Source organism: Manacus vitellinus, unplaced genomic scaffold, assembly GCF_001715985.3.
Source record: "Manacus vitellinus isolate BGI_N305 unplaced genomic scaffold, ASM171598v3 scaffold_12_pilon, whole genome shotgun sequence".
Taxonomy (NCBI): domain Eukaryota; kingdom Metazoa; phylum Chordata; class Aves; order Passeriformes; family Pipridae; genus Manacus; species Manacus vitellinus.
Genome location: NW_021938949.1, coordinates 12,929,564 through 12,944,464, shown reverse-complemented (window position 1 = coordinate 12,944,464; position 14,901 = coordinate 12,929,564). Strand labels below are relative to the sequence as shown.

The 14,901-nt window shown below is 38.6% G+C and overlaps 1 protein-coding gene and 1 long non-coding RNA gene across 7 annotated transcripts in view; one reads left to right on the top strand and one right to left on the bottom strand.

Annotated features, from left to right (window-relative positions):
* Positions 1 to 13: 13 nt before the first annotated feature.
* The window catches only part of LOC108638682, a 37,155-nt gene continuing 22,267 nt past the window's right edge, over positions 14 to 14,901 (top strand). Inside the window, exons 1-3 of one of the 2 annotated variants that reach the window (XR_001920028.2) lie at positions 14 to 227; positions 2,051 to 2,145; positions 7,329 to 8,044. This is a non-coding gene — a long non-coding RNA (uncharacterized LOC108638682). Of the gene's footprint in view, positions 228 to 2,050; positions 2,146 to 7,328; positions 8,045 to 14,901 lie in introns of those variants that run through there. The other variant, XR_001920029.2, reaches the window with a different exon arrangement.
* Positions 3,652 to 14,901, bottom strand: part of MRTFB (myocardin related transcription factor B) — a 67,536-nt gene continuing 56,286 nt past the window's right edge. For 3 of the 5 annotated variants that reach the window (XM_029966012.1, XM_029966013.1, XM_018067445.2), the window contains 5 exons: positions 14,027 to 14,149; positions 12,245 to 12,403; positions 11,841 to 11,978; positions 10,997 to 11,057; positions 3,652 to 9,060 (listed from right to left, as the gene is read on the bottom strand). In XM_029966012.1, coding sequence (XP_029821872.1) covers positions 8,522 to 9,060; positions 10,997 to 11,057; positions 11,841 to 11,978; positions 12,245 to 12,403; positions 14,027 to 14,149 — 1,020 coding nt within the window. In that variant the 3' untranslated portion in view covers positions 3,652 to 8,521. Of the gene's footprint in view, positions 9,061 to 9,093; positions 9,657 to 10,996; positions 11,058 to 11,840; positions 11,979 to 12,244; positions 12,404 to 14,026; positions 14,150 to 14,901 lie in introns of those variants that run through there. The other 2 variants (XM_029957747.1, XM_029957746.1) reach the window with 2 other exon arrangements.

Here is a 14,901-nt window from a genome sequence, read left to right as displayed (position 1 = left end):
GCTGTCCCCGGGAGCTGCGGGGCCGTTCCTGAGGGCACCGCCCTCTGCCCGTCCCGCTCGCCCTCAGCGGCCCCGGGGCCGTGAGGGCGCCGTGCCCGGAGATGGCACCCGAGCGGTGCAGCCGCTTCGGACCGGTCAGGACACCGGAGAGAGGGGACAAAGCGGGACTGAAACTTTCCTCCCCCGAGAAGAGAAGCAGAAATTGAAAACGTTGGGATAATTAAATGGTAAATGCTAACTTAAGCGCACTCGCTACCTGGTAGCTGTTCCCTCCAAAAACTCACTGTTTGGAAACAAAAAAGATACTAAAATACATTTTTTTTTCTAGATTTCGTCTCCTAGATTTTTACAAGTGTGACCCGAAAGCAAAGCTTTTAGTTTTCATTTAATGTTTGTGGGTTTTTTCTGTGTGTTTTTTTTTTCTTTCTTTTTTTTTTTTTTTTAATGTTACTTTAATGGAGATCCCTTTAAATTCTCCATGAAACTTCTGCTGAACACCCAAGTTTTATATCCCTTTTGGTTTTGGTTTGGGTTTTTTTGTGGAAGAAGCACGTGAACATATTACAGAGGTACCTTTGTAAAGGTTGAGATCAGAGTTGCTAATTTGGTGGTCCTGTAAAGCAGGTGCATTAAAAAATTGATGCAGAACCAGAATAGTTCTGTTTGGAAGAGACCTTCAAAGGTCATCTAGCTGAACCACCCTGTAATTAGCAGGGAAATACTTCTGTATCCTCTTGGGATGTTTTTTGAACTCTCATCAGGGAAACTCATGCCTGATGGCTTGAGTGCATGAACAAGTTCTCATGCTTTAAAAGTTATCGTTTTTCAGCTTCTCTGTGATAACTCTATACTGCCTGTGTTGGAGCAAACAGAGCAATCTGAATTAGTTGCACCTGCAGTGAAAGGTGTCACATTACATTACTGAATAGTCAGCCCTTGTCAAGCGTGTTCGCTCCTGCCGTGGAATAGCTGTCCCAAAGGAGATGAGTCCTATTTTCCAATCCCTACAGACATGACTGATGGGCTGGCTAAGTAACTTGCCATCACAGTTCCTGTGCAGCTCACATATATTTGATTTATTCATGCTTTTGGACCTTTGTGAGGTGAGAGGTGATTTTGTGGTGGGAGAAACAAAGGGGGCTGTTTGAATTGTTTGTGGAATTCATGTGAGTTTTATCTCTTCAAACACACTACATTTTTAATAAATGCATTTGGTTGGCATCAGAAATAGTATTTAATGGCAAAATAACTTCTATTGATCAAGTTCTTCCTTAACTGTATGGGGAGATGGAAACTTCAATTTGAAATCATAAGGATCTTCTGTGTAGATTAGGAGGAAGTACTTGATTTGGTTTACAAAATTTGGCTATTCCCTAAGTTCCTCACAGTGCCTGGAAAAATTGTTTCTATCTGTCTAAACAAACTGCTGTTTAATGGTGAACTGATTTATCACAACAATAATTTATATAACTAAAAATGCAATTTTTATTTAAAAAGCATGTAATTGCCCTTCTGCTGTCTGAATACTTTTGTTTGGAAGTGTCTTTTTTGCTGGTCATTACCCTTCTTTGAGCTCCATGGGAAAGCCCTTCCTCTTCATGCTGAATTCTCCTCATGCTGAATCCTCCTCATGCAGTGTTCTCTCCTGACACAACCTTTTATTAAACACATGACCTTCCTAAAGGAAAGTCTTTGGAAGACTCCATTGCTGAAAGATAACATCAGAGATTTTGTTGGAAGGAGAAAATAATCACCTGGTTTTTTTCCTTCCTCCCCTAAGCCTCACTCATATGAGGTGGAGGTGTTGCTTTAGGAGAGTCTTTGATGTCTGTTTTCATGTACAAAACCAAGCCTTTTGACATATCCCCCAACTCTTCTGAGGAGATCCTGGGGAATAATTGTATTTATGTAGATTTGGTGCAGCTGAGTTGATAAAGATTTGTTATGGGATAGCTGGAATGTTCCTCAGTTAGCAATTACTTGAGCTTACACTTTGTCCTGGCTTTATGAACGAACATTTCTGTTCACCATCTTAACTTTTAATCCACAGCAGTTGTCTCGGAGGGGCTCAGGAATGATGCAGTGCTGTGGTGGAGTGGCCTCGCAGTCCTTCATCTGCAGGGAAGGCTGGAGACGCTTCTTCAGGTAATTTTTTACATGAAGGGAAGCATTTCTTAGAGTTGGTACATTTTTGGATAAACACTTAGAGGCAAAAAAACAGACCTTAGCTGTTGGGTCTCAGGTGCTCTAGTTGGTTATTTTGATTTTGGACTAGGAAGGTCTCAGTGGAAAGAAACATCTCTGACTTGAGACAGTACAAATACTCTAAGAAATATATCACTGGCAACAGTTGTACAATACACAGCAAGCCAATAGGCAGCAGTAAAGAGCATTTAATGTGGTACAGAGTAAAGACAAATGTGAGGAATGGCCACCTGTAGAACATGTTTTAATAAACTGGGGTTTTATTGAAAACCAGGGTTTAGCCTGTGGGAGAAATTCACTCAGCATAATCTCAAGTTTTATCAGACCTTCTTTTGTGTTTACATCGTAATGCTAATAGGAACACAGTTTGGGAGGAAGAGCTTTGTGTTTGTATTTCTTTGTAAAACAATCAAAACCCCAGATTGCCAGTTGGCACCAAAACAAGTGCCTGTTATATTCCAGCTGGAATTTCTGTAATGCACAAATGCATAGTCCAGAAGTGCTGGATTTGTGTTAGGTGTGTGATGGCTGAAGGTAAGTTAGTGGCATATATAGCCTACAAACTTTTACAATGGAGAAAAGATATTTTATGAAATTTACAGGGCATATTAGTAATTTTTAATTTGTGCAGCTTTACTGCTTTATGGTTTTTTAATATTTGGCCGAGTTCTGATGTCATCAGTGCAGAACAGACTCTGAGGAAAGGGTGGGTGATCAGCACAGGGACTGCCCTCACAAGGGGAAGTAAATATTGAAATGGAGCAGCTTCATCGTGAAAAGAAGCTTGTGCAAACAGCTCATAGCTCATTCTCCTGAGGAAATGCATTGGGGTGTTCTTGAACACAAGCCCAGCAGAATGCAGACTGCAAATATGAAATCCCACAAACCAGCACATCTTGGAAACCTTGGAAGAATCCAGGAAAGTCATAAATTGAAGTGCAGGACAAGGGGGAATGGATTCAAACTGGGAGTAGGTTTAGATTAGATATTAGCAGGAAGTTCTTTACTGTGAGGGTGGTGAGATGCTGGGATGAGTTGCCCAGAGAGGTGGATGCTCATCCCTGGAAGTGTTCAGAGCCAGGCTGGATGGAGCTCTGAGCAACTTGGTCTAGTGGAAGGTGTCCCTGCCCATTGCAGGGGGTTGGAACCACATGAGCTTTAAGGTCCCTCCCAAGCCAGGCCATTCTATGAGTCTATGTAATGGTACTGCTTAAAAAAACCAAAGTCTAAGAGTTCAGAAAATCTCTGGTCTTAGAGATTTTGGCTCCAGTTTTGAAGAGAAATCATCAAGTTTTTTGAAGTTTGTCTAAGTGCAGATTTCATTCTTTCTCCTTTGTGTGAGAAAGGTACTTGGAACATAGGCCAAATGTTTCAGACTCATAAAAGAATTTTTGTTCATTAATATTCATGTTATTTTTCACTTTTAAGTAACCACAGACAAATGAACACAGTTTTCCTTTTTTATTTGAGACACTTAGCAAAAATGCTGAAATATCAAACATTTCCTCAGTAGCTACAATATTGCCACTATGTACAAAATATTTGATAAATGTAGTACACATATAAAAATACAGTATGCATTACATATATACAGTACAATGTGCAAAACATATGGCATTCAAACGTATGGAATTGATTTCAGGGGTGCAAACAGCAAATACAAAGGCATCATGGTTTCTTATAGAAAGGCAATACATAAACTGACGCCCTGATTGCCATAATTTGCATTTAGTAAAGTAGTGCTTAAATGAAGAGGGCCCCAGAGACAGGTGTCTGTCTTCTTCTTTTCACAAAATGAGATGCTAAGACATAATTATGACCGTGAAAACAAGAAGAGGAACAGCTCCTGGGGTTAGCGTTGTTCCTACTGCAAGCAGTTCTGTGAAGGAAATCCTATCTGGAAAAAAGCCTGTGCTATTACTTACTACAAATTTCTCAAACAACAAAAACAAATCTGTACTGTTAAACATCAAAAACAGCTTTGAAAGTATCTACATCCTTGATTTTTAAAAAAGTATGGGTAACACTTTTGGGGGTTTAATTTCCTATGCTTCAAAGTACAAAGTGCCTCCTTTGGCAATATAAATGGCAATGCTTTGGTTCCTATTTAAATTTTATATTATTATAATTTATTTTAGGCTGTCTTTTGAATATCTGAGCTGTATTTTTTACAAAAATAATGTGATTATATAGTTATTAACCATTCCCTGCTTTTATTTGAGAATTTGCTCTCATAGCTAGAATGGCTTTTTTTTTTTTTTGGCTAGATTTCTACAAATACATTTATGCACTTTTAACTTAAAAAGTCTTTATATTCAGTATTGGACACTACAGAATGATGTAGGTGTCTCTTTTTTGCACTTTACCTAGCAAACTGGTATAAAAGGAATATTTGAGATTACTTCAGGTTTTAATGGCTGCTCTTTATTGGCCATGTATGTACTATGTGCAACTCAGTTCCACGTATCTCACATAAAATACCATCTGCACTGAGGTCTAGAAGTCATCCAAAGGCAATTTAATAGACCACAATATAAAGGGTTTCAACAGAACATTTGCTGGAGATAAGTGGAAGAGGTTTTTTTTTCCAGTTTTAATAGAGTTTGCTTTAAGTTTATAATACACTGAAGATGCCATCCAGATAATAATAATTGTTTACATCGGTGAGCTTTCCTGTGTTTTGATTACATAATGCCCTTCCAGTTCAATGGATTCTGTGATTGCATTTCCTCTGTCTTGAAAATAGTTCAGCAGCTTGTGCCTCGGTTCCAATTGTGGTGCCTACACTTTTGAGGCATCTGGATGTTTGAGATTATGTAACAGAAAAGTTTAATACTGACCACTCTGTTTTGATCATCACCACGTTCCCTGAACGTGACTCTTGTTGGTGAATTTAGAAATACCTGGGAGAGAAATGCCAGTATTTAGTGATTCTTCCCAAAAGCTGTGGCCTCAGCTTTTTAAAGGTCAGATTTTGCAAGCCCACATTGCTGGATTACACTCCAAATTTCTGTAGAGAACAACTGCCATAAATTAATTTTATTCTCAGGGAGAACTGCTGTATTTATGACAATGCTTTTGTAACTATTTATAATGTCAAACAGAATTTTGCTGTAAACTTGCTTGCTGTAACTGCTGCTGAATGGCACTAGAAGTGTGTAACAAACACCATTTCTGCACTGAAAGCAGGATGTGACTCCTCCTGATTAACATCAGCCTTTAAAACGTGTCTGAGCTCTCTCTGTCTAGAAGTGTAAACACCAACTTTTGATTTTCACACAGATAAAATGGTGTTCTTAATTACTCTGAAGGACCTACCAAGACATTTGATAGAATGCATTCTGTTAGTACACTGCAGCCATTACATGGCAAATGGAGTGCCAGTGCATTCCTTTGCAACTGTTCTCTTAATGAGAAATATTCAGTTCTGTACAGTCCAACTGCACAGTCACGGTTCAATTTCTAAGATGTATTTGTGCTACAAAAATGTTCATGTAAAACATGCACACACAAAAGTCTAAGCAAAACCTATTTCTGCCATAAACAGGCATATACAACTATGGCAAACATATCACATTTCAGAACAAAGTCTAAAGCAAACCATTTTATATAAGGTTTAATACACAATTCTGAAATGTACAAAAAAGTAATCACACATTCCCTACACTAGAATAGTTGTACTTCAGAAACTAAAATGATCCCTTAATTTTTAAAATTTATTTTTTCAAAGAGTAGAAAGCTACACTGTACTGCTAACAAGACAGCTCAACTGTTTGGGTTTATTTCTGCACACAGATTCCTATGGGTTAGTTAACATTCTACACTGCCAAGAACGATAGTTTGGTAGCAAGATGACTCTGCCAGTTTCAAGCTCTATTTACATGCACATCAAAAATGACAGTACAGTTGCTCTAGGTTAATTTGTCCTCTAAAAATCAATTTACTTGCCTCTTATTTAATCAGAAGGCAGGGTCAAAAAGGGATAATTCTAACCACACAAATGTGGTATGATGTCTGGTGTATCACACATAATAAACTGACAGTACTGCAGAACACTACATTTCATTCAGAGTTGTTCCTACCAGACCAGGAGTCCTTAATTCTTTTTCTCCTAACAGCTGAGGGCACTTAGTATCTCAGAGTATTAGCTCCCAAGAGAGTATGGTAAAAAGGAATGCAAAAAGTTGAATGTGAGTGTTCAATGTTCTCGAAGAGTCCTAAACCATCAAAGCTTAAGGCAGACAGTCCACATGTAATACTGTACTCAAGTACTGGAGGCACAGCAAGAAGGAATAAGGAAATATGTCTTTCAACTTGGTGTAATTAAAATCTCCATTGATTGTTTTGCTGTACTTAGTTTCATATTGAAGTAAATCTTGGCCAGTAAAACTAGTGAAGAGATATAATGATTTAAAGTGCTGTAACTGATATGATGCAAAGATATGATAGGGGGTTAAACCCTGAATCAGAGACATAATCCACTGTTTTATCTGAAGCCGATGGAATTCTGTAGTAGTAGTAAACCAGACTGCATTGTATCTGGAGATATAAATTTGCAGTTAATTCCACAAACTTTTTGGCAAAAGGATTTTGTTTGATGATAACTGATTGTGTTTTTTAAAAATGTGATAAAGGTTGCTATAAAGTTAACTGCTACTTTCTGGTTTCAGCATTTCTTTGATACATGTCATTATTCCAAGAAGGAAGCAAAAGCTTCAGGGCATTTGTTCATTCATTCCTACAAAACATTTTTATAGGTTAGTGGGGAAGAAAGAATGATGCAATGAGATCCGTTTTCAGACCAGAAAACATACCACGTTTCCCTGTTTCAGGAAACAGGGGACTGTTTCCTTTTGTCTTAGTTTAAGAATTCCCTAGTAAGAAATAATTCCAATTTTGTTTGATTATCAGCCTCCATCATCTATGGCAACATTTAACAGCTATTACCTGAGAGACAACCATAGAATGTCAAAGTATATTAATTCTATTTGCATTTTTTGCTCGTCTTCCTAACTGCTTTCATAATAGACTCTGAAGACAACAACTGAGGGCTTTAAAAAAATAGTATTTTCATGTGCTGTGCTGTGAGGTAAGAGCTTAATTTTTGCTATTATCTGTTTCAGGTATGAAATATGCCTTCTTATCACAAAACAGTACATCCTGATACTATTAGGATTCTCACTGAGCAGCTTCTCTGTTGGCTTCCCTGATGTTATGTAGTGGTAGACAAAACTGTTCTATAGATAAAGTACTCATTAAAAAATGATGGTTGTCCTGTCAGTACTGTCCCCTGCAACTTGATCTCATCCTACAAACATCTTTTACTGGGGGCATTGGGACTATTCTTGCATAGATGCTTGCAGGATCATAGTGTACAAAAGCATTAATTAAACTTTTCTACTTCCTCAAACTGTTCTAATCTGCTGAGATACTGGATTCAATGATCTAACAAATATCCTCAAACACAAAGCAAAGTAGGATATTTATTTCCATTAGAGTAATCTCTTGTTTGAAGACCACTGTGTTCCCCTCTGTCCACAAAAATAAGCTATGTAATGTTAAAAGAGTATACAAATAACTGTCTGATATACACATTAAAACCTATCTATTTAATCCAGAGCATTGCTATAGAAAATTCAGTGTTCTCAATATTACCTGGCATAGCTACAGTGGATTTCTTGCAGTTACACTTAATATCCCTTTGTATGCAGTTAAATTCCTCCCTCATGATTAAAGAATGGGGGAAGTGTTTTAAAAACCACAAAACCAAAATATAAAAACAACTTGAACAAATTAAGAGATTAGATATATGAAATTTCACTGAACCAGCCAGTGCTTCTACTTGCCTTTGCCCTCCCAATGGATTCTGCCCCTGGCTCAGGCTGTCCACAGGAACAATGAAGTGCAGTGATTCCTCCCCCTCCCCCAGATATTTGCTCGCTGTGTCAGTACAGACAGCTGACATCTCACTAAGTTTAGCCACGTTGTGTTGCTCATTTAAGCATTACAAAGTCAGAGACATAACTTCTTTCTTAAATCTTTGTGATGCATTTACCTTGGGGTACTTTTAATCAGTAAGTACAATCATCCTCTCTTGACTTGTGACATACAGCTTTCAGAGGGCCCTGATCTGCATTACTGGTAGGTGCATAATGTAATTCACTGTTGTAAACTTGAAAATCAATAAGGAATCAGCTTCAAGCATTTGTTCTTCCAAACATTACTGTCTTAATTTATCTGAACTGCAATCAGGATGGTATGATAATGGACCTCTGCTGTGAAGAGACTTGCAGGTCATGTTCTCATTGGCTACAGCTTAATCCCAGTGCAACTGTAGATCTTGTGGATCTAGAAAGTCAGTGGAAAACACGCTCGGGGCAGCAGAACTGAGAGGGGTGAGTCCAGATGAGGAGCTGGGCATTGTAATGTCCAGCCATTCCATATTGTCCAAATTTGTATCGGGAAGGTCAAGAGACAGGCAAGAACTGTTAGTGGTAAACTGTGGGTCAGATGTTTCCATGGGTGAATGAGAGTGATCTAAAATGCTCGAGTGATTAAGAAGATCATTCTGGAGGTCTTCAATTAGAGAAAAGGACTCTCTGTCCTCATTACTGCCTGTCAGTTGAGGAATTTCATTACCTGATGGTAAAGTTCCATCCAAGAGGGCTTCAAGTTGGTTTTCCAAACTTATAGACAGACTGGTGGTTGGTTCTAAGGACACAGGAGGAGGGGCCATTTGGATTTGTGGAGGTGGACGGGATATCACTGTATTCACTGGCATTGTAGTGATGTTGGCTGTTACTGGTCTCATTTTAGATATGGGAGATGGTTCTTCCTTTATTGGAAGGGAAATCTCTGTAATTTAAAAAAAAAAACAACAAACCACTGTTGAATTCAGAAAAGGTAATGACATAATATCCCCATGCTCACAACTTTCAGCCCCTCCTTGCCCACTCTGGGATGCATCCACAGCAGATGGAGTAAGAGTCACTCTGCTGCTCTGACAATACTAATGCTCCACACATCAGCCTTTGACAGGAACTCTGTGAACAACAAAGTATTTTAAAACAAGTTCCAGAGTTCTGCTTCCAGCAATACTTCAGCCAATTAGTATATGAATATTGATGAAAAATGGAACATAAATCCAGATTTAGCTTTACCTCCTTCATGTTTATTGTTCTTCTGACAAACTAGAATAATCATGGTACCAACACATTTCCTCATTTAGAGACGAGTACCCAAACCAATTTTCAGTTTCATCCCTGTTAATACTGTGTCCCCCTGGATTAATTAAAAGTCCAAGAGATCAACTCGTGTGATTAGGGTGCATTTATTCCTGATTCTAGAACTAAAACTACACTTCTGTCAAGAAGTTCCATGTAAGGTAGTGGCAGTAACAATACAAGGAAATAAAGCATAAGTTCCAATTTATTCTTAGATGTGAATGAAGTCTAAAAATAAAACAGACCAGGATATGCAAATAAATCCTCTAGCACAAGGTGATGTTTCTGCCAGCAAAAATATACCTGACAATATATTCTGTGCTAGTTTTCCAAGCAAAAACCCACGTCCTTAAAACCTGTAAGAGCATCTATTAAATGGTTACTGAACAGACATTCTCACTCTCCTGAAATAGGTTAGTAAACTTAACATTTTTCAGTGCAGTGCTTGCTTACATTAAGTGCAAGAGCCCTGAGTGCTTTAGTTTGTTTTTTCACTAAGATGATCAGGAATTGTCTGCCTTTTTAATGCAACTTTGCAAATATGGAGCAGTTGTTTCCTTTCAGATCAAACAGGTTTAGTAATGTAACAGAGCAAATATTGAAGTAAGCACACCAATGTTTCCTGCATTCCCTGTGCCAGAGGCAGAACTTCTTTGAACTACCCAGGCAATATTTTAATAAAACACTGAAAGCATTTTTTAATTTAGCTTGAGTTGTTCACTGCACAGGTCACTTATCTCCGTTTGCCACTGTCTGCTCACGTTTTCTTCAGCTGACTTTGTGGTTTGCTTTGAAAAAGCAAAAATGCTCTGCTGTTTAGAATATGGCTAAAATCTTCTAGGAGCCCACAATCAGTCACTGCTGTCCTGGCACTGCTGTCAAGATCCTGATATGACAGTAGTTACAAAACATTACGTGAATTGAACTGCTGGGCACCACAGCATTTCCCAGTATTGTAATGGCTCCTTAGCCTACCAAGCCTAATTATGCCTGAAACCTCCTTTTATTGCCAAGCTACTTCCTCTATTACTTATTTCAGTGTCTTTCTGGTAGCTCTCTTATTTTAGCTGACAACGCTGTTATTCATTCATGTCTCTATGTACTTCATACAGACTTTTCCCAGGAACATACCTTTGATGTTTACAGTTCATAAGATGTGTTATATTTAATGAAATTTTAGTATCAACATGCTTTAACTCTTACCTTATTCTGTTTGTTTTATAATTTCAATAAACATTATATGGACTTGCTCAACTTTTCCAATGTTGATACCTGTGCTAATCTAAGGTGTTACTTAATTCATTTGAATGCTGTACAGATTATTCACTTGGCAAAGGTCTCCCTGAACTAATTTGCAAGCAGTGAAATTCCACAGCAGGTTGACTCTATGAGTTTTGGTAAATCTTTTCTTTAATTGGTACTTATTGCAAACTTTCAGAAATTTAGCTTCATCCATGCCAGATAGCTTCTAATTCTGCTCCCTGAAGGAATTCTTTGTTTGACTGTAGCACTGAGTTTTTATTACCAGATTTTAAATGTCTACATGCCACAGTTGTCCATGAGCTTACCTCCACTCTTGATGAGAATATCAAACAGGTCATCCATCTGCTGACTGTGTGCACTGGAAATCTGGAGTGCAGGAGAAGAACAGGGTTATTCTCTTTCATGCAGTATTTTTTCCTAAGCTGATTGTTCCTGGCTTCTCTCAATAGTAGATAAGTATAACTTATGATCAAGACTAAAATGCTTAATGTGCAATTGTCAATCTAGAAAACAGAGAAATAGTTTGGAGAGACACTTGTAATCCCTGTGGTCTGTTTAAGTACAAAGGAATAGGAAAAAAATCTGAAAAGCATGACCAAGATTCAATGAAGGCAAGATTTAATTGCAGGACTTTGGGTGGTGCACCCTGAACTGCTTTCCCTCACAGATAGTCTGTGAATGGCCATCATGTAAGATACATTTTATTGGATATGTTTGGGTTTTTTTCCCAATTTGTAATTTATGTTCCTTTATTTTTTAAAGAGGGGGTAAGCTTTCAGGAATTTCTTATCTCTGTTTTAAACATCTCCTGATCATCAGCCATCTCCTGAATATCTGATTCTATGATTCTATGATCTGAACCTTAAGCAAAAGGTAACAAAACCCCCCACAAACCCATTCTTTCAATACCAGGTCTAGAAAAAGTGAAAACTTTTATGAAGGTCTCAAAACTAAAAGTGTTTTAAAACTTGCTCTAATATAAGAATAATGAAATGGGAGTTCTGTAGTTAAACACAGTTATGAAAATAATAAGAGGGTATGTTAGCAAATCTTGACACTAAATTAAAACAAACCTAAAATAAGCGATGGTTTTGATAATTCTAGAGAAAAACAATGTTTTTAATGGACTAAGCAGGAGAAAATAACAACCTCACGGTGCGGTGTCTGAATACTGCGGGTCTGCTTTATGGCCTCTTCGTAACGAGGAGGATCTTTTGTCTTGGACACTGTGTTGTTGAAGAGGGGCTGCTGAACAATGTAAGGCTGGGCTTGGGATGGAGAGCCAGGCTGTGAGAAACAACAAAGTCAGGACTAAATAACATGCTTCAGGGAATGCAAGATGTGTCAAGGGCTACAGATTAGACTTTGTCACCCCCATCTACATATTAGTGTAGGTAATCAGAGTTTCTGTCTCACACATATGCACACTATAAATATTATTAAAATCTACAAAACATTCTTCCTTGAGTGAACTGCAGTATACACACAGTCACATTATTTAAGAATTATAACAGAAAACTGAACTGTACAGAACGTTGTGGGGCTGACCTTACCTTACTGGGAGTAGCAGGTCCATTCTGCACAGGGGGGACCTGATTACCACCGGTGTGAATGTTAGAGTTTGATGTTTTATTAATAAAAGATTGTGACGGTGTTGTAACTGGTGCAGTCTGATAGGAAAACACTGCATTTGATGTGGTAGGTGGAAAAACCTGTAAAGGATTAACAGATCAGTCTTAGACTGTGAGTTTAAAAAAAATTAGTAACATTGGGTAAATAACATCAATGAAAACTATTTCTTCTGAAGTACTTGCTTGCTTAAATTCCCTGTTAAGTGAATGTTATTTATACTGATTTTCCCCTCCAATGGAGTAATTTGTAAATCCAGAACAACTGACCTTTGAAAGAAGCTCTGTGCTGTGACACGCTTTCATTCACTGATAACTAGAAATATTTTCCTCTGATTTCCCAGGAAGCATGAGGAAAGGGTAATATAGTTTTTCCAAAATACATTCCAAAGACTATGGAACAGTTGAATAGCATATCCATGATCTCCCCACCTAGCGGACAGTCACTAACATGAACTTATTTCTAGCCTGATACAAACTGGTACATGTATCCACACCTGTCCTATGGTGCCACTCTTAAGACAGAACAATTGGTTTGTGCCAAATGGATTGAACAAGCTGTCTGAAGGGTACTGATGCCCACGGAGTGGTGTTCCCCTTTGCTAGCCAGCTCTCCAGAGAATGGCAAGGCACAGTCATTCACCTTCTAAGATCAATTCTTATCTGGAACTAGAGCCTGAGCAGAAGCAGATTAGGTGACACTGCACAGGGACAATCCCCAAATCACAGCAGAACATGGGATTCATGAGGCACTGGAATATAAACTTGGGAGGCTGAGATATTCTGTAACAGTTGCACAACATACTGTAGCAATTACCCTCTTCATCTTGAATTTCAATTATTCCTCGAGGCAGGCTGAAAATCTTCCTTGTCCTAAGTAATATGAGCCCTATAATCAATGGCACTGATAAGGAAACAATAAAGGTCCAAATCTAATCTCCAAGTTCCTAATCATAAAGGTCAGCCTGGAAGAGGCTCAGAGGAGGAGAAAACCTTTTCTTTTGTGGTGACTGGTGCTGAGGGGTTGCTATCATTACCATATGAACATGACTGGATTGGTACTCACAACTGTACATCCAGTGCTGATGAACATCTGTTGGAATGGGACATTACAGAGCTCATTGTTTTGGGTAGAGAGGAAGAGGAGAATCTCCCTCTAAATTCCCTGCGTTCCTCAGGAAGAGGCATGGTGGAGTTTTGGCTCACTGGAATTGCCATCCTCAGTATCTGAGTCCATAGTTTTCTTCATAAGTAAGGATGAAATCAACAAGGAAAGTAAGAAAACTAAAAGGAACTTCTATAAAATAATAAATCTCTGAAGCCACAGGTAAAAGTTTTCTCTTGAGAACTGCCTGTAAGACTTCTATTTTGAGCCAATGGCAAATAAGAGGAACTGACTGGAATACCTGGTACTCCACTGGTACCAAGCATGAGGAAGGACATAGTAAGAGCCATGCCCTAAGAGTGCCATTAAGACAAAAAGTCTTTAGACTTATGTATTTATTTGCAACTGAAAAACAGAGTCCTAAAAAAATTTTTGGAAAGAGAAGTTAGAAGCCCATTGTATCACACACAAAAACGTGGTACAGGTGTTAGGTGACTTGCTCATTTATATGTAACACAGATGACACATAAAAGATTCTAAAAGCAGTGCCTGGAATTAGATTACACAACTATTTATCTTAATGCTTACTGCCATCCACAAACCTTTCTGACTTGCTGGGTCTGACCGAGTGCGTGCTGCGTGCTGGGGTTTTGGTTTGACTGTGGAGTGTGCATCTGAGGTGCTGGTATTTGTGATGGGGTCTGTATTCCAGCCTGTGATTGAGCCTAAAGGATGAAGATAAAATATTTGCATTATTTGTATCTCACAGTAATTTACATCATGTAAAAGTCTATTGCAGTAATTATGCAGAATAGCAATAGCCTGTATTCTGGGAAGGATGAGCCTGAACTGTGCACAGGAAACACAACTGTTACTGTGTTTGGTACTGGTGGGTTCCCAGCCAAAAGGTGATGGTTATTTTGCCAAGAGAGTTTAAGAAAGATAAAGACAAACTGGAGAGTCCAGTGGATAGCAATGAAAACAGCAAGGGACAGAGAGGGCACAGATCAGTAAGAAAGGACTATAAGAGCTGAGTAACCAGAAGACAAAACTGTGATGCAAGAAAAAGGTTGTTTTTAAGAAGATCATAGTAATTTTTAATGGCCAGTGAAAGGCAAGAAGTGTGTCTAGCCTCACAAAAGACAAATTCAGCTGGTAGTGGAAAACCTTCTGGAATATCAGTAAAGTAAAATACCAGAACAAGCTGCTTAATGTTCTTACAGAATTCTACCAGGATTTTAGAACAATTCAGATGGAGATCTGGGTGTGTAGATCTTGCACTGTGGACTGTGGGGCCTATCCCCAGCAGAATTTTCCATCCCCCAGGAGGATTGCTGAATACAATGGTGCACGTGCTGCATCAGGTCTCAGCCCACAGTGTGCACAACAGCCAGGGACACCTGGAGCTGAAAGAATACTCTGCTGGCAAAGTAGCCAGGTGAGTGGCAGGGGATTTTATCCAGTTATGTCCCAACAG